Source organism: Brachyhypopomus gauderio, chromosome 4, assembly GCF_052324685.1.
Source record: "Brachyhypopomus gauderio isolate BG-103 chromosome 4, BGAUD_0.2, whole genome shotgun sequence".
Classification (NCBI taxonomy): domain Eukaryota; kingdom Metazoa; phylum Chordata; class Actinopteri; order Gymnotiformes; family Hypopomidae; genus Brachyhypopomus; species Brachyhypopomus gauderio.
In genome coordinates, this window is record NC_135214.1 from 15,640,144 (window position 1) to 15,663,671 (window position 23,528).

The 23,528-nt window shown below is 48.3% G+C and overlaps 2 protein-coding genes across 8 annotated transcripts in view; one reads left to right on the forward strand and one right to left on the reverse strand.

Annotated features, from left to right (window-relative positions):
* LOC143512355 (coiled-coil domain-containing protein 148-like) overlaps positions 1 to 2,194 on the reverse strand; it is a 46,561-nt gene extending 44,367 nt beyond the window's left edge. For 2 of the 3 annotated variants that reach the window (XM_077002568.1, XM_077002566.1), the window contains exon 1: positions 42 to 254. The gene's annotated coding sequence lies outside the window, so the exon portion shown is untranslated. Of the gene's footprint in view, positions 1 to 41; positions 255 to 1,668 lie in introns of those variants that run through there. The other variant, XM_077002567.1, reaches the window with a different exon arrangement.
* The window catches only part of LOC143512353 (plakophilin-4-like), a 67,355-nt gene continuing 44,102 nt past the window's right edge, over positions 276 to 23,528 (forward strand). The window contains exons 1-2 of one of the 5 annotated variants that reach the window (XM_077002553.1): positions 276 to 424; positions 15,974 to 16,107. In XM_077002553.1, the coding sequence (XP_076858668.1) occupies positions 15,979 to 16,107 (129 nt within the window). In that variant the 5' untranslated portion in view covers positions 276 to 424; positions 15,974 to 15,978. Of the gene's footprint in view, positions 425 to 9,659; positions 9,883 to 13,106; positions 13,255 to 15,973; positions 16,108 to 16,667; positions 17,065 to 23,528 lie in introns of those variants that run through there. The other 4 variants (XM_077002550.1, XM_077002551.1, XM_077002552.1 and 1 more) reach the window with 4 other exon arrangements.

Below are 23,528 nucleotides of genomic sequence, written 5' to 3' on the forward strand. Positions count from 1 at the left end.
TAACATAAATCCTTACAGCGGATAAAGTACTTTAATGTTACCTTTAGACATTTCTTTCCATGTTTCCGCCTCAAACAGGTCGCGTACAAAATGTAACCAAGGAGACTGTTGTTAATTTCTCATTGGTAGATTTCACAGTGGCTCCGTCCAATCAAATAAGCCTTTGTCTTTCCCTGGCCCAATGAAGGCGGGATGTGAAAGAGCAGAGTGGGTTGACGTCATGGACTCTCGTATCGCTTCAGTGTGGGAGCGGGGCGGAGGGAGTTTTGTCCCCGAGTACGGAGACGAGTTTGGACACACTGTGTCTACAGCGCTAAAGCGGGATTCTAAAGTGCTCCAATAGCCCACTTATCGATATTTTCGTGTGTTCCAATGGGGTTCCGTGACGCAAAACGTCGACTAGGTTAAAAGTGTCCTCCAAAAGGTATGAGGTAGTCTACTTTAAACCTGTCTTTACGCCCGAGAAAACGCGCGCGTGCGTACGTGTTTAAATGCGCTCGCGCGTTGTGGTGGTCGCGTGCAAGACGTTTGAATGAGGTCGCGGAGACGCGTTCTCGTCCACTTGAGAAACACTTCCACTTTATTTGCAAGAAGGTTTCGGACCCTGGATGATGTTTAGAACTACTTTGCCCGGTCTTTCTCTTCCGAGAAGACGGGATTCTCGGGATTGTACCGTCTGGCTTCTCGTGTCTGCTGCGAAGAATTCGCTCATCCAGCTAAACGTTACTTCTCCAAGTTGTGGTGCGCACGATAGTTTGTGGCGCTCGTTGGTGCTGTAGACGTCTAGATGTCGATGGGTGGTTAAAAGATAATCGGAGCGAAATAATGGCCAGGTGAGCCGCTTGCTGGAATGAAAGGAATGCGCCGAAGGGCGGAGATTTATGCGCTTTTAGTCCATTTACTATAGGCTGGCGTACGGGGAGGGGGTCTCCTGTACAGTCTAGCAATCCATCATACAGCCGCAGTTCCTCTAAAAAAATCTTGAGTGTTTTTAGAGATGTTAGTTTAAATGCACATTAAGATGCAATAGAATGTTTGTGCAAAGAGAAATGTCCTAAGAGCAACGTGGATAAGCGGTGGTGAACGGGACTGTGGAGTGCTGTGTTAATAGGATAGTCAGGCGGATAGTTGTCTTGTGTTTCTGAGCTTGGGTCTAACCGAACACATCTATCTCCTCTTCGACTTAATTTGCGTCACGCTGCCCTTCTCGGGTTTGCTCAGCCGGAGTCCACGGAAAAGAAGGCAGCGCATGTTTGAACAGATTGGGCCGCAGAGAAAGGGCAATGCGTTTCAGCGGGTGGCTGAAACAACATCAGATCGCTGTCGTCCCCCCCCAACAGACAGAGACGCACACCAGAGATCAAAGAGCTTTAGTGTCCCATAACTTCCTGAAAGCTGTTTCCAAATGTGTGTAGGAGTGTTACACGGAACAATGTGATGCAACCATGTGTGTGGATCAGCCTCTAATCGCGAATCAAGTAATTAATATCTCATGCATTGAATTACTTACAGTAGCAGAAACATGGAACTGTGCAGGAGTGTGGCCCTCTGACCCAGCACAAACATCGGCCAAACTCGCATGTACCAAGATGCTCCTGTTCCCTGGTACTATGAGAACGAGAAACACTTGTACAGATTTCTTTTTGGCTGTGATGCAGATGCAATTACCTAATTTTTCCCGATCAGTACAGATGTGACGCTGGGCAGGATGACGATTCTGCTTCTGGGTGCAGATGTTCCGTACAGCTGCTGATGTTCACAAGGACATCCTGCCTGCTGGCACTATGGGTGCAGATTAGTGCTCTGTTCCACACTTACGATAGACAATTTCTCTTCAAAAGCTCTGAAGCAATGATCCATGCACTCGGACGCTACGTACTAGGTAGTGTGTCTTTTTTTTTTGCTCAGTGGCTCTTGAAAACCTCTGTTTACGTGGAAGTTTTTTGTTCCTGCTGCATTTCCAGTGCTGCAGTGTTCCAGGTTCCCATGAGATTACTGCGAAATCCCCTCCAGTTTAGACAGCACAGATAAGCTGAGGTGAAATTGCACATTTATCTCAGAATGAACCCAGCAGTCATTTCGTGCCTGTGCTGGCGGTGTGTTTAGGGCTGGATGGAACTGCCCAAGATGAGCCTGAGCTGCTCCTTACGTTTGGTTAGGACTGAAAGTGTTTAGGGTGCCTTTTGCTTTGTTCTTCGCTTCTGGCTAACAGCTGTGCGAAGGCCTGACGAGTCACAGTAAACAAACTCCAGCTACTGGTGATTCACCTTTGGGCTCTCTGTGCCTGGCAGGTGGCCATGTTTTACCATGCAAATGGATCCACTTGGCAAAGCTCCAGCCCTAGACGGCATCCAGGAAGGCATTCTCCAGTCCACTCACCTTTTCTCTGAAATGTGATCTCGCCACGTTTATGGCCTACGTTTATGGCCAGGGCTGTATATTTAGCTTTCTCTGTTATTGTAGTGAACTGACTGGAGTTGTTGTCAATGACCATACTGTGCATGCGGACACATGAGGCTGTAAATCAGAGTGTATTCAGGGTTTTTTTTTTTTTGAGCTGCCCATGGTTCATTCACTCTGTATGCCGTTGCCGTCTGTGGCTGGAGTTATGGAAGGCTGTCTCTGAGACTGCCTGTCATCATTCTTTGTCGGTTTTAGATGGCTGAGGTCGTGTCCACAACACAAATCAGCTCCCTGTGTGACAGCGAAAAATGACAGTTATTTATATCCATGTCCTCATTATTACACAGATGGATTTAATTAGTTTGATACACCACACATTGTCAGCGGAATATCTAGTTTGAAGCACTGGCTGTTGAATTGTTTAACTTCTAATACTTTCAGGCTCTGTTGCAGATGATTTCTTTTTCATTTTAGAGGTGTGTGTGTGTGTGTGTGTGTGTGTGTGTGTGTGTGTGTGTGTGTGTGTGTGTGTGTGTGTGTGTGTGTGTGTGTGTGTGTGTGTAGGGGGGGCGTTCTAGGAAGTTCTCGTGATTCACATTATGCACCTCCAAGCAACTGACGTCCATTGCAGAAATTCATCAGACACAGTAAAAAAAATCTCCTGACAAATTGCAACAGATGGCAGCCAATAAAAAATATGAGACAAACCACTTTTTAGGTTTTTGTTTAACAGATTGGATTATTCTGAACCATTTTCTGTAATGGTGCAGGTTTATGTGGCGCACAGACACTGAAATGATTACGAGTGTAATGTGCTGAATTGTATTTCTCAAGCGTACCATCCTCCCATTGTAAAGATTTTAGACTTGTGTTGGAGAAAGCAAATGAATGTATCCCCCTTGTCTGGCATGCTATTGTTAGCACACCTTTTTTCTTTCTAAATAAAGACACGCATTGTTTTCTGAATAAAAGTGCAAATGCTTTCGTTCATGATGGGTTTAGAATCCAACAGAAGCACAATGTGTGTTTGTGTCTTCATCTTCTCGGTCCGATCTCCAGTTGGTGGGATTGACATCAGTTGAGTATCTTGCTGTTTCTTGGAAGTTTTTCCCTCCATCACAACAGTTTGTTGCCCCTTTCAAACATCCCGCACTCCTACCCACACACCTACAAATGCAAACTTTTTGTGTGCACTCTGGATTTTTCATGCCACCCTTTACAACATATTCATGGAACGGATAGACTGTAATGAAATATTTTAAATGTGCTTGGTGTCAGATGTTTTCTTGGCCTTGAGCTCAGATCTGAGATAAGTGGTACTTTGTGTCATTCTCTAGGCTGAAACAGCACAGCAGTTGTTTAGGATAAGATCTATTATTGTAGCTTTGAAATGGTTACTGCTCAATTCACTTGTTCCAACACCACATACAGTGTGTCGTGTTTTTGCACATATCTTGTTCCATTCCCTAACTCAGCAGATCTAATAAGCAATATGTTCATCTTTGCTTCTCGAGACCTGCTGTAGCCATTAACTATTAAATCATAAGTTCTAGACATTTTAGCTAATGTTTTTGTGGATGAAAATGCCACTTCCTCCCCTTCCCTCACGAAGATCTCTACATTCTCCATCTTTTCCATTTCGCCTTTGTGTTCCTTTCCACCATACTCGGTCTGTGGGGCAACAGGCTCTTCCTTTAGGCTAACCACAAGCAGCGGAGTGCAGAAATTCCACACGGGCTATGCAATATATTCCCTTTTTTATCATTCAGTGGTTTTTCTGGGAAGAGATTCGATCCTGTGCAATAAAGCCAAGCTTTTAGTTATGAAATAACTTTGCAGAAACGATAAACCCCAAGGCCTGGAATGGTTCTCCGGTTAGGGTGAGTTATCCAGTATTTCTGCCCTGTAATCAACAGACAGAAAAGAGGCTTCGGTGACCCTCTCGTTTTTTTTCTTCTCTCACCTTGTCTAAAGCCCTTTACAGACGTTCGCCACTGAAGTTCACTGCAGCCCAGCTTTTGGCTCTGGGACTTTTAATTTCACACATCATGAAATCATTCTTCCTCCAGTTTAAACAATCCCCATGTGTCTGGCTAGGTAATGAGTATTGGAAAGTGTTTAGAAGTCGCTGTGTTGGCGCAGGCCTATAAACGCTCATTTGAATTGGCATTTGGATGCTTCGTTTTCGAGTGCGGCCGTTCGCTGAACTTGGGTGGGTTGTTTTGGTCGCCTCCTTAATGGCAAAGTGCAACTAGGAACACAAAACCCTCAGCACTCTGGCAGATTAGACTCAGAGCTGTTGTGTCTGGCCGGGCGGCCCTTCCCAGGGACTAACCCCCGGAACAAGTGAAGGCACAGGGTGAAGTCACTACCAGTGGTCTAGTGGCAACAGCAGTGCAGCAAAACAATAATAATAGTGTTTTATTATAGATCACAAGTAGCTTCAAACCACTACTACAGGCTTTGGCCTCCTTACCGACAGAGTATTAGGTGGTTTGTGTGGCAACTTGGTAAGTCCAGCCGGTCGGGCATGGCTTGGGGCTGTTTTCTGTAGAGGAGAGGGAGTAAAGGTCCAGGTGGGACGACTCCGTCTTGCTGCTGTACTTGTTTGATAATGACGAACCCTCCGGCCGGGTTGAAGAGCACGGGCCCATCACAGAAAGCAGCATGACGAGTGGATGGGTTTTACGAGGGATGTCGTACATCCGCACGTATCGGCTTTTCGACTGCGGTTGTCTCTTAATGTCGGAAAATGAGTGAGTGGGTAAGAAAAGTCTTAGATTGTCGCTTGATGCATTCGTCATGACGTTCCTGCTTCCTTTGTTCGTTTCTGCCGTGTGATGTGCTGTGGGACAGCGAGCGGTGTGAAATTTAGTGTACGTGTGATTTCTGCGCATCTGCCACATTTAGCCCCGCTGACTCCCGCCCAGTTCCTCACACCTCCGTGCTGAAATTCTACCAACGCGTGAGAGATGTCGCTCAGACTCTCCGAAGACGCACGTGGCTTTCCTGCCATGACTCTTCGCGTTCGTGAAGGGCTTTAAAATCCCGCAAGCCACTGTTTGCAGAGCCCACTCCGCGGTTGTCGGGTTGCGTCGTATGCGTTCTGCGTGCGTAAACCGCCCTTGGAGCCCTTGGGTGTGTGCAGCCGGACTCCTGCTCATGTCCGTTCCTTCTTCAGGTGGAGTCGCGTGGGTTTGTTTCAGTGGTTATTCAACTTTAATGCAGCCTGACCTGCATTTTTTGGTGAGGCGACCCGTGTCTTTGGACATCGTCCATTTTAAACTCTAATGGGAGCAGGAGGAAGTGTAAGAGGGGTGATGTGTGTCCCTGTCCGGCTACGGAGCGGCTCCTCAAATAACCTACAGTTTGCTTTCGTTGTGAGGCCGACATGTAGTGTAAGAGATACTCAGCAGTGGTTGTACTGCTGCCACTAATTCATGACATGAGACAGGGGTCCACTTTAACCCCCCCACCCCACCCTGCTTAACTCTTAGAAGGGCTACAGCTGTGAGAAGCCCGTAATTCAACCTTCTGCTTCTACTGACTTTGTCTTCCTGTTGGGCTCATTGCTAAGTCTCTGGTTGGATCTGAAGAGCGCTGTCAGCTATGCGTTTTTCTCTCCGACCCACTAATGAAAAGGTACAATGTGTCCTCCTTAAGAAGACGTATTGCATTATGGGATACCTGTGACATGCAAGTTAACCTAAATGTCTTATCTTTAACGTTTAAACTCCCATTCATGCTGATGATCATTATTGTCTGAGCCATCTTTCCTTCCTGTATGTAATTTTTTTCCCCTGTGTGCTTTGAGAGAATCAACCAACGCCCACATACTTCTCGAATGATCTGATGTTTGGACTACATGCTCTTTCAGGCATGCCTGGAGTAGGTCAGTAGCACTAACTTGCCTTGCATTGCCGTCATCCAACGCAGTCTCTCTCATTCTGTTTGAATTCCCTCTTCCATCGAAGTCTCGTTTGAAAGGGAGGTGGCAGGTGTCAGAGTAGTTGCGTGCTTTGACCAGAAAATCAAACCCAGTACATCATGAGCATGATGGAGTTTGGAGTACCAGCACCCTGGGCAGAAAGCTCTCATCCTGTGGGTTGAGAGTAAATTCACCCAGACACTTATAAACGATGCCTCTGCTTTCTTCATCTGGACCAAGTAAATCAGAGTCTATCTGGGATTGGGCTGGGATTTTTATTTTATTTTATTTTTTTGCTTTTTCTTCAATTAGTTTACCTCTCCATGGATCCTGAGTCTTGGCTTCATCTAGCCGGGCCGTTGAGGACACTCCACATTCTCCGTCCATGTGTATTGCTGCTACCCTAGTGCACTTTGTAGTTTACAAGGCCGCCAATCACCCTTTAAGTCCCAGTACCACAGGTTTCGCGCTCTCTTTATGGTGTTCGCCAAGCTTAAACCTAGCAAGAGCTTGGACACTAGTGTCTTGGTTCACTATTAGAGAAGGGGTATGATATTTATTTGCAGCGAGACATTTGATGGAATTGTCCGGGCATGGGCCGGTTTGTGGCCGGTCTGTTGTTCCTCTGAATCCCCCCGGCCCCCATGGTGCTGTGGTGGAGGAGCTCCTGACAGCACAGAGGGTTTGAAGAGAAGCCATTCTCATCAGAAACTCATTTCACTCTGTTTCCACTCGACCTCTTGCGTACCGGTTCACCGTCGAGCAGCGTGCCGCTGCTTGTTTTCGTTTGGTTTATTTTCACGAACACCTCCAAGGTACGCTTCAACAAAAGGCTAATCTGTTTATCTGCCTCGAGAGGCATGGGTATCAAAAGCTCTTCTCTCCCCCTTTTTTATACATGATTTAATCTTGCACGCATATTACTGAGACTGCGCTGACTCATGCTGGCTTTGGGCATCACTGACTGCAAGTCCAAGTGCTTGTGCCCGTGAAAATACACACACATTTGAAGTGGACGTTGCTTGCACTCCTGAGTTAGTGTGTTCTAGATTAATTGCTTTGTGATATTATGTTCTATCTTAAGTTGGTTATCTGTCTTCCCTTCGCTAAGTTCAGTAGGCAGAAAAGCCGCAGAGCTCTTCTGGACCTTAAAGCTTGGTGTTGAATGTAATTACATTTGCAAGATGGTTTGCGTTCATGGTTCCTGTGCGATTCTGCTGCGAGAGGTTTAGGAGGATAAGACGTTCAGTAATGGAGATCTGAACTAAGCAGCTTGTGTTTCGACATCCAGCCTGGAAGTTAAGATTAGGGATGACTTCACTCCAGCGCAAGAGCAAACCGGCCGCGTGTGACTCTGCCCTTGAAACAGTGGCCTCAAAGTATTCATGAGGCTTCCAGAAATGGCGTTCCTGCACCCCGGCCTCCGTCCGCGTGCACACGTGAGTCAGAGGCAGGCCCGGTGCCACGTGGCTTTGAGCTCCACGTGAGCTCCGCGTGTGCTCTCATGGCCTGAGTGGAGACAGTGTTTAAGAGTGCCAGTCAGCCAGCACTGGGAAATTGGTGCTATTTTGAGCTAATTTGAAGTGCTAATAAGATGTGCGTGTGCACAGCATAGCAGCGTTTTCATTTGATTGGATAGCTGTTTCTTTCCTGGTGATAGCTACCTAAGACTGCTGTTAAAATCCCCATAAGAGTGTGATGGCACATGGTTGGGTGGCGTGGGGGAGGGACTTCGGGGGGGCCGCCTCTGGGGGCGTGTGCTCAGACGCAGTGAGTGCCCGATCTGTCCTGATCTCCTGCGACGTGCGTCCACGCGCACCACCTCCAGTCCTCAGGTAAACGCTGACGGGGACCGTCACAGCCTTCAACGCTTTGGTCCTGAAATCCGACATGTTGTATTTGAAAATCGGCTTAAAGCGCAGAATGGCAGCATTTATATAAGGGTATTGGCGTCTATATTTGATGATAAATACAGGAAAATACATCAAATCTACCACCACTTTTTGCCATCTAAATCATACCACCCTGTCATTTCTCAGGCTGGTTGTACTGTTACGTTGACTAGCGCTTGGAGCTTAAGAGAGGGGCCGACCTGTGGGCTGACGCACCTCCCCACCTGTCCCCTCTGCTTTTATTCCCTGCCTGCCTCACAGGGATGGAGAGACACATTTTCATGCATTTCTTCTTATATTTTAACAAATGAGATTTGGCTGGTTACACGTGGAGTTATTTCTGGCTTTTTCTCGCTTCAGACTGGGAGGTGGAGGACGACGAAAACATCAACTGCTGTGCGGTTCACCTGCTCCACGCTCTGCCCTGTCCTTTCACCCCCGCCCTTCTTGTTTCTGTTCTCTCTCTCCCACACCACCACCACCACCACCCCTCTGTCTTCCTCGGTCTCCATCAGATCCAGTGTTTGTCCACATAGGCTGGGTGACATCTGTGGCAGCGTCTGGTTCCTGGAGCCGTCCTCGCGGCCTGGTAGCAGATGCGTCCGCCAACACCCCCCCCCCCCCCCCCCCCCCCCCCCCGGTGCTCGGGAGGACGAGAGCTCTGCTTCAGCGCGGCCTGCTCCCCCTACTGGCAGCCGCGCTCACTACCGCGTTGGCTGTGGTCATTGTGCACAGCTGAGGCTGCTGATGCGGTTGAGGAGAGGGATGGATGGTGTGGAGGCACATCTTCCCCGTGCTCCTCCGGCGAGCGCTGTGATTGGCCGGGAGACGCTCGCTTCCCACAATTCCGTTTAGCACAACTGCCATCGGAGATCATGTAAGCAAAAAACAATGGCGCTGAAAAACACCATCACTCTGCGGCTATACCTCTTCCAGCCCAAGATGGTCTCTCTTGCTTCAGCGGCAGGAGTCTTGGGGAGCTAGCGTATAGGTCTGTGTAGTGTCTCTACCACGGCATTTCCAACCAGGGCCCCAGCCTAACATCAGATGTGGCTGGCTGGGTTCCCTTCTATGCTGGGAACTGCTGCTCTGACCTCTGACCCCCCCTCCTCCCCTGGGGACCCTCTGCTGGTTCAGGGAAGCTCTTCACGGGCGAGAGCGACCACGCAGGGGACCACGGGACTGGCGGTGCAGGTCTGAAGTGAGCCGTCCCCTCCTGCCCAGATTCCACGCTGCCTGCCGGGGCACAGGTGCCTTGTGCAACAGCCAGATCAAACCGCGTTTCTCAATTCAGCTTTATTGCTTAATAAGGGTGATTTCCAGACCCGATGCCTGCCTGAAGGAGCGGCTTGTTTGCGCAGGGCGTGCCCGACCTGACGAAGAGAGGAAACGAGTGGGCGACGTTCCTTCAGGTCAGGCGTGACTCCACTTCCTCCGGAGCACGGCCCCCCCCCACGCCGCTCTTAACTGGGTCGCGGATGCCAGGTGCACGTATTCTGCTTCCCCTCGCGATGGTCCAGGTGCCTCCCCAGGGCTCCCTCCTGTTGAGACGCCCGCTGCTCCTCCAGGGAGGGGTGAGGGCGTGCGGCCGCTCTCTCCGCTCTCCTCTCCTCGCCTCCCTCCTCCTGTGGATGCCGCCTCCCCGCGCTCTCCCTGGAGGTAGGCTGCCTCTGATCCGTCCGCTTGGTGCTGGGCTCGTAGGATCTGGGCCCGAGTGCCTGCCGTGCACCGATCTTCTTTTGAAGAGTGTTTGGGTCTTTTTGTAAGGCGGTCGAAGCCTTGTTGGGAACCTCGGTGTGTCTGTGGAATCTGTTTTGCTGAGCTTGTCTAACTGTTAAGTCTGGGAGATGTTCCAGATCCTCTGAGTGTGTCAAACAAAAACGTTAAACAATTTTCAGCTGGTGTTTTCTCTCCTGTTCGTTCTTTCTTCCTTTGTCCCATGTAGAAAGGCAAACATTTGCAAAGGCTGAATACAGTGCTTAGGGGCCTGTATTCTAGAATGGCGTATTGGTCAGCGAGACCAACGCGCAGGCCGCGGCTTTAGCTGACTCGAAAGTTTGGTGGTTGTTCCAAAAGGTGGGATTAAAAACCACATGCCGCTGTCAAGCAGCGTAGGGCATCGCTGGATACGCTTTTAAGAGTCTTGGATGCTTTTCAATTTGTGGATCAAACGCCTTAATGACCAGCTTGTGGTAATTAGAGTAGATTGTGTGTGTGTGTGTGTGTGAGTGGGTGGGTGGGTGTGTGTGTGTGCGTGCGCGTGTGTGTGTGTGCGCGCGTGTGTACACATGTGTGAACATATGCAGATGAGAGTTACACCCCCCCCAACAAAAATATTGTTCCAGGTACCGTTTCTTTAGTGCAGTTTTATATTTTTTTATTTTTGAGCGTCAGACGCTTTAAAGCAGATAGTTTCCAGGCGTCTGTATTGGACGCGAGTACAGTATTGATTGTGCTTAGCGAAGGCTGAAAAGGCAACTGCGGATCACAGATCTCACTTCTGTGCAGCAAAGTCGATACGGCATGCGAGAACCAATTAAGCCTGGAGACTCTTTGGGGAGCCGCGCGAGTTGGTTTGTTTGTTTTGTAGAGCGAGTGCAGCGTCTCCACACCTGTGTCTCCAAGCTTGGTGAAAGCCCAGCCTGTCTGAATCCGTCCTCCTGCGTTGCTTCTCCCGCTTTTTAGCAGAAACCCAGCCGAGCACCATCACCTTCACTGAAGTTCAGCTTGATTTAAGATCTGTTGGCCAGAGCCACACGTGAGATTAAGATTAGAGCGGCGGAGTGACCTCGGAGAGAGACTAATAGCCCGAGCGAGCACGATGTACCGTCAGTAATCTGGGAAAACACGAGCTGTCCTTGATCTTGATGAGTGGTTCCCAAGACGACAAGGGCCACACGGCGCATTAATGATGCATTGTGCTGTCTGTTTTGGTTAGGTAGCTCAGAGCAGCCGGTTCATTAGCGAGTTCGTTGTGTGACACGTGCTCAGATTAGCGGCCTGTCAAACGACCGCCCACAAAGAGTGAATGACGAGCTGCAGTTCCTCGCTGGATTTTGGAGCTGCGAGGCCTGATTTAGGGACGCCGTGGTTCCTGCGGGACTCGGGCGGGAAGGTGTGATGGGACCGGCCCGTTACAGACCGCCTGGCACTGACGGTGCTGCTGGCTTTTACCCTTATATGGACAGAAAGTGATCCGATCTGCTGGAGCAGATCCTCAAAGCCGCCTCCCACTTAACGAAGGAACGTGTGTCTGCTTGTAGGTTTGTGCCCAACCATTTTTGTAAGTTGTCTTTTTAATTTTTTATTTTTACAGTGTTAATAGTTCAGAATTTGTCGTGTTTTGGGAAAAAAAAAGTCTGTAGCAGTCAGATGCAGAAACGAAACCCGGTGTGGCTTCGGCAACGTAAGTGTCATTAAAACGGCGGTGACGTCACCACCTGTGGGCACTGCCTTCTGCACGTTGGCAGCCCCGCAGTGGGGAGCAGGGCTGCCTGGGAACCTCGGGACGTTTCCCTAGCGCTACAGGCTCCGCCTCCCAGCTCACTGCCTGGGCGCTGTTGTCATAGCAGCGCTGGAGTCCGGTGTCACCTTTTTGGCTCACCTTCTGGCTGGAACGGCGCTGAAGGCGTGCGCGCGTGTGTGTGTAGAGGTGTGTGTGCGGGTGGGTGTGTGCGTGCTCGTATGTGCATGCATGCATGCGTGCGCGTGGATGCGAGTGGGCAAAATGGATGGATTGAAGTCAGAGGTTAGTCATCATTCCATTCTTTACTGCTGGCAGCTGTAATGTTGAGCCAGAGCAGATGGTAAAAGCAAGCAGGTGAAGTAAACGTGTGTGTGTGTGTGTGTGTGTGTGTGTGTGTGTGTGTGTGTGTGTGTGTGTGTGTGTGTGTGTGTGTGTCCACGCTCAACTGCATTTGAACTTTTCTCCCTGTGCTTGTTCCTTCTCTCAAACATTCTTGCGGTGTGTGTTCATGCCTCAAGTAAACACACGTCACCGCGAGTTGCTTGTTCACGTTCTGTTCGCTTTTTGCTCCATTTGCTCTGTGGAATTGAAATCTATCGGTATTTGTACATTAAAGGCTGATTATATTGATCGGAATTTCACCGTTGAATTCTCCGCAGTGAAGTGGAGTTGACCTTAGCTCCACTCTTGATCAATGAGCTTGTCCTGCAGACTGTGTTTGCACTGGGTGTGGATTAATGAGGTCGCACAGGAAATCAAAAGCCTTCTTTATTTGTGGATGCAGGCTAAATGTGTTCGCTGGTGGATATCCTCGGCTTGGCCCGTATAATCTCTGGCTGGCGTGTTCGGGCGGGCTGGGTGGAACCGGGCTCCGCAGCTGCGTGGAGGGAGGCCCGCACCAGCTGAGCTGCCCTGAAAGAGAGCAGGACACGGGTTCTGCCTGCCTGAAGCCTTTTCAACTCGGGCCTTTCACACTCGTGCCCAAGCAGTGCCGGGTTTGTGTTTGGCGCACTGATGCCTGCCAGTAACAGCCATCTGGCTCCTTCGCTGGACTGGTTATGCTAATCACTCGTAATTGGTTGGAGAAAAAAAAAAGAGGCGGGCTCTTCCGTGCTCTGCCGGTCCGGGATTTGAATATAAACCTGAAGAGAAACTATGCAAGATGGAGGGTTGTGTGCGCGACCCCTCTGAGGTCTAATGGACTGTTTGGCATTGACGGGTGGAATGCTGCCTGCAGCTCTGGTCTCGTAACGGTGTGAGGAGCCAGACGGAAACTCTGAGGTTCTGATCGTGGTACGAAGCGGTTTGAGTAGAGCAAAGCGTCAGCTGCTGTCTGCAGCGTGATTTTGAGCTCCTCCCCTTCCCCCAGCACCTCTCTGTCTGCAGTCAAAGACGGGCGCTACAGAGGGTGTGTTAAACCTGCCAGGCAGGTAACTGACAAACTCACACACATACACACAAAACGGCGTCGGTCCTGCTTTTTATCGCCCGCTCTCGTGGAGGTCCATGGAGAGCTCTGAGGAGATTGCATCTGACCCCGTAGGGAATCATGGGTCATCAGAAGCGTGAGTGGCCGTTTGCAGCTGGACTCTTTAAGCCCGCAGCATTATTAGCTGAGCCTGGGCGGGCAGCTCGGGGTCCCATACGCTGGCGAGGAAGGATCAGAGGGGCAGCGTGGAGCAGTCTGAACAGGCTGCCTGCGCCAGCAGGCCCCTTACTGAACGCCCGTAGCATTTACCAGCTTTGGGTTTTGTTTATTTGACCTTTTTCAAGTTTAGATATCAGGACATTCTGAAGCAAGAAAAGCAGGTCTGAGCTGACTGCGGTGTGCTACTTGAGCTTGTGGTAGTGTAGTGAGGTGTTTGAACGTGTGGTAGTGTAGTGAGATGTTTGAATGTGTGGTACTGTGGTGTGCTACTTGAGCGTGCGGTAATGGTGAGGTGTTTGAACGTGTGGTACTGTGGTGTGCTACTTGAGCGTGCGGTAGTGTGGTGAGCTAAATGAGTGTGTTCTCTGCACTCTAAGTTTGTAGTAGTGTTGTGCTGTAGTGAGGTGTTTGAACGTGTGGTAGTGTAGTGAGATGTTTGAATGTGCGGTAGTGTGGTGAGGTGTTTGAACGTGTGGTACTGTGGTGTGCTACTTGTGCGTGCGGTAGTGGTGAGGTGTTTGAACGTGTGGTACTGTGGTGTGCTACTTGTGCGTGCGGTAGTGGTGAGGTGTTTGAACGTGTGGTACTGTGGTGTGCTACTTGTGCGTGCGGTAGTGGTGAGGTGTTTGAGCGTGCGGTAGTGTGGTGAGCTAAATGAGTGTGTTCTCTGCACTCTAAGTTTGTAGTAGTGTTGTGCTGTAGTTTAGTGTTCTGCTTGGATGGGCGTTGCTATATACATTAAATGAAAGAAAGAGAATGAGTGACTGTTGCCACAGGAACTGTGTGTGTGTGTGTGTGTGTGTGTGTGTCACCGTGCTATTCTGTAGTTATGTATAGAAAGGCAGTCAGCACCTGTGTGACTTCATGAGTTTCTATTTCGTTTTTTCAAGTTTGTTTAAAAGATGATCATCTATGACATGGTCTACACAGCTGAGTGATTGATTAATAAAATACTTTTTTAGATTCTTTAATTTGTATTTTTCCCCATTTCGGTGCTGTCATAAATTGGTGTTAATTGGAATTTGGCAAGTATTTAATTGGTTTGTGAGAAAAAACCCGTATCACAGGTCTCAATTAAAAGGTAGACCCTAAACACTGACTCAGTCTAATGTCTTTAATTACTTTAATCATTTTTCAATCTCTCAGTCAGGTTTTGACCCATGTTCCATTTATAGCATGATCAAATAAATGTTGTCTAATAAGACAGGAAAGCCTATTGAGAACGTCTCCGACATTTTGCCTTTGGCCAGGTCAACGTATGAGCGTTACGTGGCCCATGCTAACGTCAGCCAGAACTCTCCCATGCCGCAGACAGAACAGCGCCCCCTTCAGGAGCCCCCACAGTCCAGATCCACACCGTAAACACCTCGTTGCGTGACTCCAAGCAGCTCGGTGGGAACAGAGTTCACGACCTGATCCTTCACGACCCGGGGGGGGTCTCTGTTTAGACCTTTATTAGGACGGAGTGGAGGCATGGGGCAGCTGTTTGACAGTTTGCCTGGATATTTGCAGTTTGCAGCTGGGTGTTTGATGGTGCCTGAGGTGCACTAGCAGAACATTTGGCCTGATGAGCCTCATGGGGTGAGATGCTGTGTCAAGTTTCGTGGCCCTTTGATGGGTCTTCTGATCCCATATCCCATGAAATGTAGATGTCATTTTCCTTGTGAGACTCGCTGTCCAGATGCAGCTGGTCACCATCATTATGCACCACTGGACGGCCATTGCGCTGTCCACCGTTGGCGGTAATCTGTGGCGTATTTCTGGTACACGCATGGCATGGTGGATTGAGCAATGTTAAATGTCCTCGCAACTTCATAAATGGTCGTCTCACACCCACCATCATGCCTCATTCGAACTCTAATGATTCACGTCGCCTTGTCACAATCACGGTGACCAGTGTTCAAACTCACATGATAACACCTCGTGACTTGTACAGGTGTGGCCATTCCTAAGATAACACCTCACAACGTATACAGGTGTGGGCGTTCCTGTTTATTCCCCTGAAATAAACCCAATTCATAATTGATTTACATACTGCTGTCCTGTGACATTGAAAGATGTATGAAGATGTATGATGAGTTGTGTGATGAATTGTAAAAGTAAAAGCATATATTCTGGTCTCTCTGTCTGAATTATGTACATTATGCTATCACAGGTTTTGAATAATTTTTGGCAGGTTTATTTTTTTCAGCATGAGCACAGTGAACCTGTTCTCAGATCAGTATTAGTAAAAGTGTTTTCTAGTTTCAAAAGCGCTTTACATGTTTGTATGGTGTGTTTCTACTGTTCCAGTGCTACTACTGCTGTAGGTGGGTCTGCCGGGTCTAGCAGAACTTGCACTGAATAGAGGTTTGGGCTTGACCCACTCCCTTAAAATTTCTGGCCCTCTGTAAGTTTAGAGGGTGTCCTACCTCTGTGCAAGTTAAGAAGGTTTTCCTCTTTATTCTGGTTGCCATTGGACTTGTGTGGGCTTGGCTGGTGGGGTGGGTGTGTGTGTGTCTGTGTGGGGGGGGGATCATAACCTTTGAGGTTAACGAGAAGCAGGTTTTAGCTATAGTATTTATATAAACTCTGTGAAATATGTTATGCATGTGCTTACATTTCACACGTGTGTGTGTGTGTGTGTGCGCGCACAGGAGGAATGCCCGCTCCTGATCAGAGCCCAGTGTCGGAGGAGGGACTACTGCTGCCAGTCAGAGAAGAACTAGCCAATCACGGCATGGAGTCTGAAAGCACAGCCAATAATATCCTGGCTTCTGTCAAAGAGCAAGTAGGAACCTATTCTTCCTCTCTCTCTCTCTCTCACACACATACACACACACACACACACACACACACACACACACACACACTGTCTCTTCTCCTGTTTACTCTCCCTGAGCTTCTGTAACTCTCAAATTCATGGGGCCGTTCACGACTGACTGGGGAGTTTTCTAAGGTATTTTATTGTAAGGTCTAAATTAAATGCACTTTCGCACACACATTCATTCATGCTTTCCCTTGCGTGTTGTTTGTGGTAAAGTCATTAGATATGAATGACTGCTGGCATTCCTCTCGGAGCTCCGCCCACTTCATAAACCCTGTACTGGTGTTGGGTAAAGGACTAGTGGAGGCTTGGTTGACTCGTGTGTCGCTGAAGTGTTGAAGACAAAGTGAAGAGGAGTTTAGCGAGTGAATACGCACTCCAGGGCTTCAGCTCCCACGTTTTGTTTCCGCCCTCCCTGAAACTTCTCTCTGGCACTCGGCCAAATATCTTATTGTTGACTTGAGTCAACAGGAAACGCCTCTCCATTGGAGAGCACCTGCTGATGTCACTTCCTCTTTCCTCAGGGAGCAGGGCTCCTGTGCTGAGGCGCTCGGGTGCTCTCCCGCTCGTCGGGAGGACGCAGAGCCGTGAGGAGCAGTGCGGTGTTTAGCAGCGTCACCCCACCCAACCCTGCCCCACCCAGCCGTTTGCTGTGGCTTTTGCTCATGCTTCCGCAGACAGTAGACGAATCCCTGGCAAAGTTCAACCTGTGCTGAAGTGACGGAGAAACGGCGCGAAGGAGCAAAAGTAGAGGTGTAGGCGTGCGGCCCTGCCGTGCACCAGCCGCTACGGGGTTGCCGGGTAGGACTCGGGCTGCTTGGTTTTGCAGCAGAAGCTTTTTGAAGTGATTCTGTTATCTGGATCCATCTGCTAGGAACATGTTGGAGTCTATTGGAGCAGCTAGAAATGAGTGCAGCCGGAGTGAGTTTGTTTTTCTTTCTCCGTCTTTTTTTTTTCCCCTCCTTCTTTCATCACTTTCTATATCGTGCGCTTGTTTTCTCACCCCCCACCCCTCCGTCTGTGAGCCTCACCCTCTCCTGCACTACTGGCTCTGTGCGATGCCCAAACATGGAGTCAGCCCTTCATCGGGATCTCTCTAATTGCATTCCTGCCTGTTCGGAGAGGGGCTCCCTGTGGCTGGCCCACACACACACACACACACTGCTCGATCATTTTTCCTGGCTTTGTGCTCGTCACTTTAGCTGTCCGTCTGCAGTAGTGGAGACTTCAAAAGAGGTCTTTAGTCCTTCTTTCTTTCCCTTCAGTAGGGTTTAAATTAGTTCATTGCTGTTATTGTCAAACATTTATCATATTTAATTGAATAAAGTCCAGCAAACGTTCACATGCCTTCATTTCCTTTGGCCTTTCATATTTGGAAACGGCAGAAAGAATTTGAAGTTGATTTCCTTCCTGAGTCATGTTTGGAAGATTGAAGCCTTGTGCTTTGCGTCCTCTTTGGCCCAAGTCCCAAACCTCTCATCATCTCGGTCGTCGTCACCAACAGCCGTAGGCAGCGTGCGGTGCTCCACACTCTTCCCTTGGTGTGGCAATCGGCTCGCTCAGCAGATTGGGAGCCTGAGCAGTGAGACAGGGCAAACTGGACAGAGACAGCGGCTCAGGGAGCCGTGTGAGGACCGGGGCCCGTGTGAGGACCGGGGCCCATGTGAGGACCACGGCGGACGGGGTGCAGCACACGCCAACTGCAAAAAGACCTTTTTGCCATCGTAACACAGCTACATTATTGCACTGATTTACACAACCATTCCCTTGTCTTAAAGATGACAGGAGTTTTCGTGTAAGTGGCAACAGTATTTCTGAAATGGCTGGACATCTATGATTGAAGCATTGGATATTTCAGTACCCATCTTGCAAGCTAACCTGCCATGTAGAGTGGCAAAAATGTTAGTCAACTCAGTCCTTTGCTATTGTTAATTATATCCACAGCTAACAACCTGTGTTAAAGGTGATGCTGCTTAAATGACTTGTTTTTGCACATCCTCACAGTGAGTAGGTAGACACTAATCTAAGAAAACTCTGATACCCTTGAGAAAATTAAGATGGGTTTCTCTTGCGGGGTTTTTTTCCTGTGGAGCGCATGATTGCACTTTCTGAGAAATATCATTAATGTGTTAAATGAGTCTGGGCCAGGATTGAGATCATTTCATCTATTGTGTGTATTGTTTTTGCATGCTTGTAAATGTCATTTTTATTATCCTTATTGTACAATATCATTGGGTGTCTTGAAAGGTGCTTATCAAAGTTACTTTATTACTAGATAATGAGCTTTCATTTTACACAGCTATCTAGCTCATATAAATTCATGTTGGCTTGCTAATAGCAGTTCGTGTTTGCAAGTCCTAAGCAGACAAAATTATTATTATTTTTTTAACTGGATACATGTAGTTATCCTCACGGATTACCATGTCACAGTGCAATCCAAAAAGTTAAACCAAGCCATTTTGAACAACTAGCTAATGTTGGCTATTAAAAAAAACATTATCCTTATTACATCTAATGCACCTATTCTGTATAACCACTTACCTAATAACATAATCAATGAGAGAGCAGTGCTCACGTCCCAGGACATACAGGGGTTTCATCACTCCTGCCACTGCAAACCTTTATTGGTGCATGGCTAAGCTAGCAGGCTGGACACCTTGCTAGCTAATGCCTGAAAGCACCAAGAACCTTCAATCAGTGTTGCACCTTTTCAGCTAGGCGAAACTCTCTCCTTCAATTACAGTAGGCTCACAATTATCGAGATTTCCCACCTGTACTTTGTAAATGACTATGCCTGCTGAGATCTGATTGGCTTAAAATCACCAGTGGAAGGAGTGATAAGCAGACTAGCCATTATGATTGGATCGCTTGTTCAGGCCCTCGCAAATCAGGAAAACCTCACTAGAAAACAGGCAAATGGCAGTCAGGACTGGACACGTTAGCATGTGTACAGCACCGGACAGTCTTGGTGAAAACCAGATCGATGGCAACCATAATCAGGACCGGTACTCACTCCTGTTTATTCAATTCACCGGACCAGAACTAGAACGTTGAGTTTCTTTTTGTGGCCCACAGTACTTAATCTGGGGTTAGGTTAATCTGGGATTAATATATATATATATATATATATATATATATATATATATATATATATATATATATATATATATATATATATATATATATATATATATATATACATACAGTATATATATATATATATATACATACAGTATATATAATCAAATTGGACACTGAGGGCTTGGCACATGGATGGATGTTGGAGATTTGCTCTGGCAGATTTGCTCTGGCCTGAAGTTCAACGGCTGGGTCTGCATTTCCTTCACTAGACTTTTGGCCTTTGTGCTACACACAAAATGTGGGGTTTTATTTTTCTCTTGAAGCTACAGTAAGCAGCAGTCTCTTCTGCTCGTGTGCTTTCAAGAAGACATCAGAAAATATTTTATCATAATAAAGAAAGAGAGAGAGAGAGTGTGAGAGAATGCATGTGAGCATAAAAAGAGCAGAGTCAAGGTGGTTACTGTAATGTGCAAGTAACCTTGGAGATGGTGTGGGTGGGGCGGGGTTCCTCGTAGGGTGGAGCTCACTGCAGGCCACGTTGGAATGGCCCACCTACAGGCGCTTGAAGGAAAAGAGCACTTGGGTTCAAATGGACCAGCAAGCACTGCCCAATAAATATTGGAGGACAGGCGTTGGTTTGCCACCACACACACACACACACGCACACACCCTCCTTTCAGTCGGCACCCACCCATTCGCACGCACTCGACAGTGGAAACGGAGCAGATGCAGCTTTAATGGAACTCCGCGTGCTTGGTTGGAGCTCCTCAGAGGGGGCGGGGCTTGGAGCCGCGCGCAGATGTAGCCTGGCGTGAGAGGGAGCCAGCATCACACTGCTCAGACAGACCGTCCCCAGCAATCCCATCAGCCCCGGCCCGCGGGCTTCAACCAGCCCATCCGAGCAGAGGACCTCCTACGCGGCTGATGATCTCAGCATGCCTGTATGACGGAGGTAGCTAGGAAATGCCGAGGGCCCGTGAAGAGAATTTGTTTGGCTATTCATTTGTAGAGTGGATGTAACGGCTGCTGTATTGTCAGCATTGCCGTAGTGATAAATACAGTGTGTGTGTGTGTGTGTGTGTGTGCGTGTGAGGGGTGTGTAGCACACACTAATGTGATTGCGGTTCTGCTGGTCCACTCGGCCAGGACGCACGTCTGATTTGTTGCTGCTGTCCTGTTGCGCTGACACGTTCAGAATCGTGACCTTTTGAACCCGGGTTGTCTATTTAAGCCTCTGTCATTGGTCTCTCTGAAGCGCACGCACACGGTCTCTTCTCTCTCTCTAGGGGCTTTGTGGGTGAGAGTTTAGGTCAAAGGTTAATGTTCTTTTCTGTGTTTTAGCAGTGGGTTTACAAAATCCACTGTGAGCTCTAGTGGGTTGGGTCATTTGTGTGTAAGCAGGTTCTTACCTCATACAGACTTTTGTGTTTAACAGAATTGAATGTTATGTTTCTGAAAAGTTGAACTTTCACAAATCTCCCCTTAGCCTAAAGGCTAGATTTTCAAATTTGTGTCAAACGCAGACGTACACTGAATGCTGTTGCGAGGGGCTCAGTAAACTAGAGTAATTAGACTCATTCTATATAGTTAAGCATGTGACCAGGGTTGTCAGAAAAAATTGTCTATGTAAAAAAGTAGTTGTGTTCAGCCTGTAGTTCAGGGGCTGTAGTTAAAAAAAAAAAAAAAAAAAAAAAAAAAAGTACAATGCTGAGTTGAAATGGTAGTGCAGAGTGGTTGAAACAAGTTCACACACTAGGACATGTTAAATATATGAAGTGTGTGGAATGTGGAATAAATCTAGAGTAATCTATAAATATACAGACGCAGACAGGACAGAGTCCTTGGGCACAGTGTAATGATGATGATATGGCTTTTAAAATGTCATGCAGTATCTTAATGTCTGTACACTGTGCATTTCTATAGACAGTAATATGTTATGCAAATGTTAGAATTCCCATGAGCAAGTCTGTTTGAGATTGTGTTTCTTGTTGATTTGGAGATTTGGAGGCATGTGGTGATTTCAGTTTGTTTGCAAGATGCTAATTGGCTAGCAGAAGCTTCCCTTGCAACATTAGCCACGTAGCTCGGGTACAGCTTTCTTCAGAAGCAAAACCTAGTGCCCACATGAGACAGACAAGAGAGGCGCGCGCACACACACACACACACACACACACACACACACACACACACACACACACACAGCAAGCTAGGTTAGTTGCTAAGGGGATAAGTTGGAAAGAAAGCAGGAATGAAAGTGAAGTTGGTGAAGGTGCTTCTGTTGCCTCACTGCTCGGAATAGTAACCATGAATGGAGTCTCTGCCTCTCCGTCTCTCTCTCTCTCTCTCTCTCTCTCTCTCTCTCTCCTCTGTCTCTGTCTGTCTCTGTCTTTGTCTTTGTCTCTGTCAAGTCCAACTCTCTTCCTTCCTCATATTATTAAACAGGGCACCTTTTGTGCTGAAGTTGATCTTTATCTTGTAGAATATTTTGTGTGTGTGTGTCTGTGTGTCTTTGTGTCTGTGTGTGTGTATGTGTGTGTCACTTTTTTTAAAACCCCAGATCAGTGGAATTTTTTCCTGGTTTGATAAAGACCATTACATTTCTGAGAATGCAAATGTTTGCAGAGCTGTTTGGGTGTGTTTCTGTCTCGTGCTGCCGGGCCGGGGACCTGGTCCTCCCAGCTGCTGTCTGTGGAAGTGACCTTGCAGTTCAGCCCTAAAAGTTGGACTCTTAAGCAAACTCACTATTCCCTCATTACACACTCCCTCCTTATGACTCTGTCATGAAACCTTTCCTCCGTGGTCACAGCAGAGAGATACAGAAAGACTAAACAGTTAAAAGAGAGAGAGAAAGAGAACATATCAGAGTAGACACTCCACACTGCGTTTTCCTCCTCGGCTCGGCCGGGGAGAAGTTACTCTCCTGCCTTGCTCAGGGAGGAATGCTGGTTTTGTGGAAGTCGTCTGTAACGCTGGTGCTGGAATAAACCCTGGAGAGCAGGAAATGTTTTTAAAGGCTGGCCAGATGGGCCGATTAAAAAAAGAACAAACGCAGAAAGAAACGGGTCAAACGCAGAACAAAAGCCACATGTCGAACTCTCAACTACGGCTGCTGGGGGCGTCAGCAGTTCGTAGGGGAGTTAGCCCTCTGAAAAGTGTTGGACACGTCCAGGAACCCGTCCAGGCTCGCGAGCTGCAGCCACTGCACACGGCGCTCAGGAAGGAAAGAGTCCTTTGTAAAGGAGTTTCAAACCAAAGAGCATCCAGGACCCACTGCACTGTATGCAATGCATCAGTGAATGAATGAAAGCAGCATATGTGTCTTAATGTTCAAATGATCAACCAAAATTGCAGAGTTCAACAGTAAACCTGTAAAAATTAGTTTTCGCTCTCGTTGTGGCAATCGCGGCAGTCTGGTAGTCTCGGTGCCGCGTTTCCTGTCCTCTGAGACCGTGGGACACACGAGGGCAGCCGATCAGAAGATCTCGGGGACGTGGAGTGGAATAACGTCGGGGTAATTCTGTAGCCGAAGGAGCTACGTCATTTAGGGCCTTAAGGGCAGTTAAAGCCAGAGGAGGAGGCTCAACACGGAGGCACATGTGGTCCTTTCTCTTTCTGCTCATGTGCTGTCTGGCCTCTGTATTCTGTATCGGTGCCCACACCAAGGATCTTAGCCTCAGGTGGTGCTGCTGCAGCCAAAACTGGGACCGGATTTCTGGAACGGATCGGAAAACTGAAGCGACGTTATCGCCGTGCCCAAAACACCCGGCTGCGATTCTGAGAGCGGTGCTCTGAGAATCTGCATGGCTGCTTGGTGTGGCGGCTCTGCACAGAGAGGGAGGGGTGTGGTGAAAGAATAACAACATTCCTGCCCTGTCTGGTGCGCCACGCTGTATAAGAATGTGCCGTCCTTTCTCTAATGGACTCAAATGAATTTGTGGAGGGCTTTCAGAATTGGCTGATGAGTTGAATCGGTGTTTGTTTAATTAAGCGGCACAATGCTCTGCAGTGCTATTAAATTCTAGCCCTGCGGTCTGCTTGATGGGGGGGGGGGTTGGGGTGCGGTATGAAGCCACAGGGTGCTGTAACCTCCCCAGTCATCAATCCACATCGTTCTCGCACAGAACGGCCCGAGCGCGTCCCTCTTGGCCGGAGACACCTGCGGCTCCTCCGCGTTGTCCTGCCCTCCCTGATGCCCCCCCAGGCTAGCGCACACACACATACACACACACACACACACACACACACACACACACACACACACCTATCGATCTCCCCGCGCGGCTGGAGTGGACAGATCCTGCATT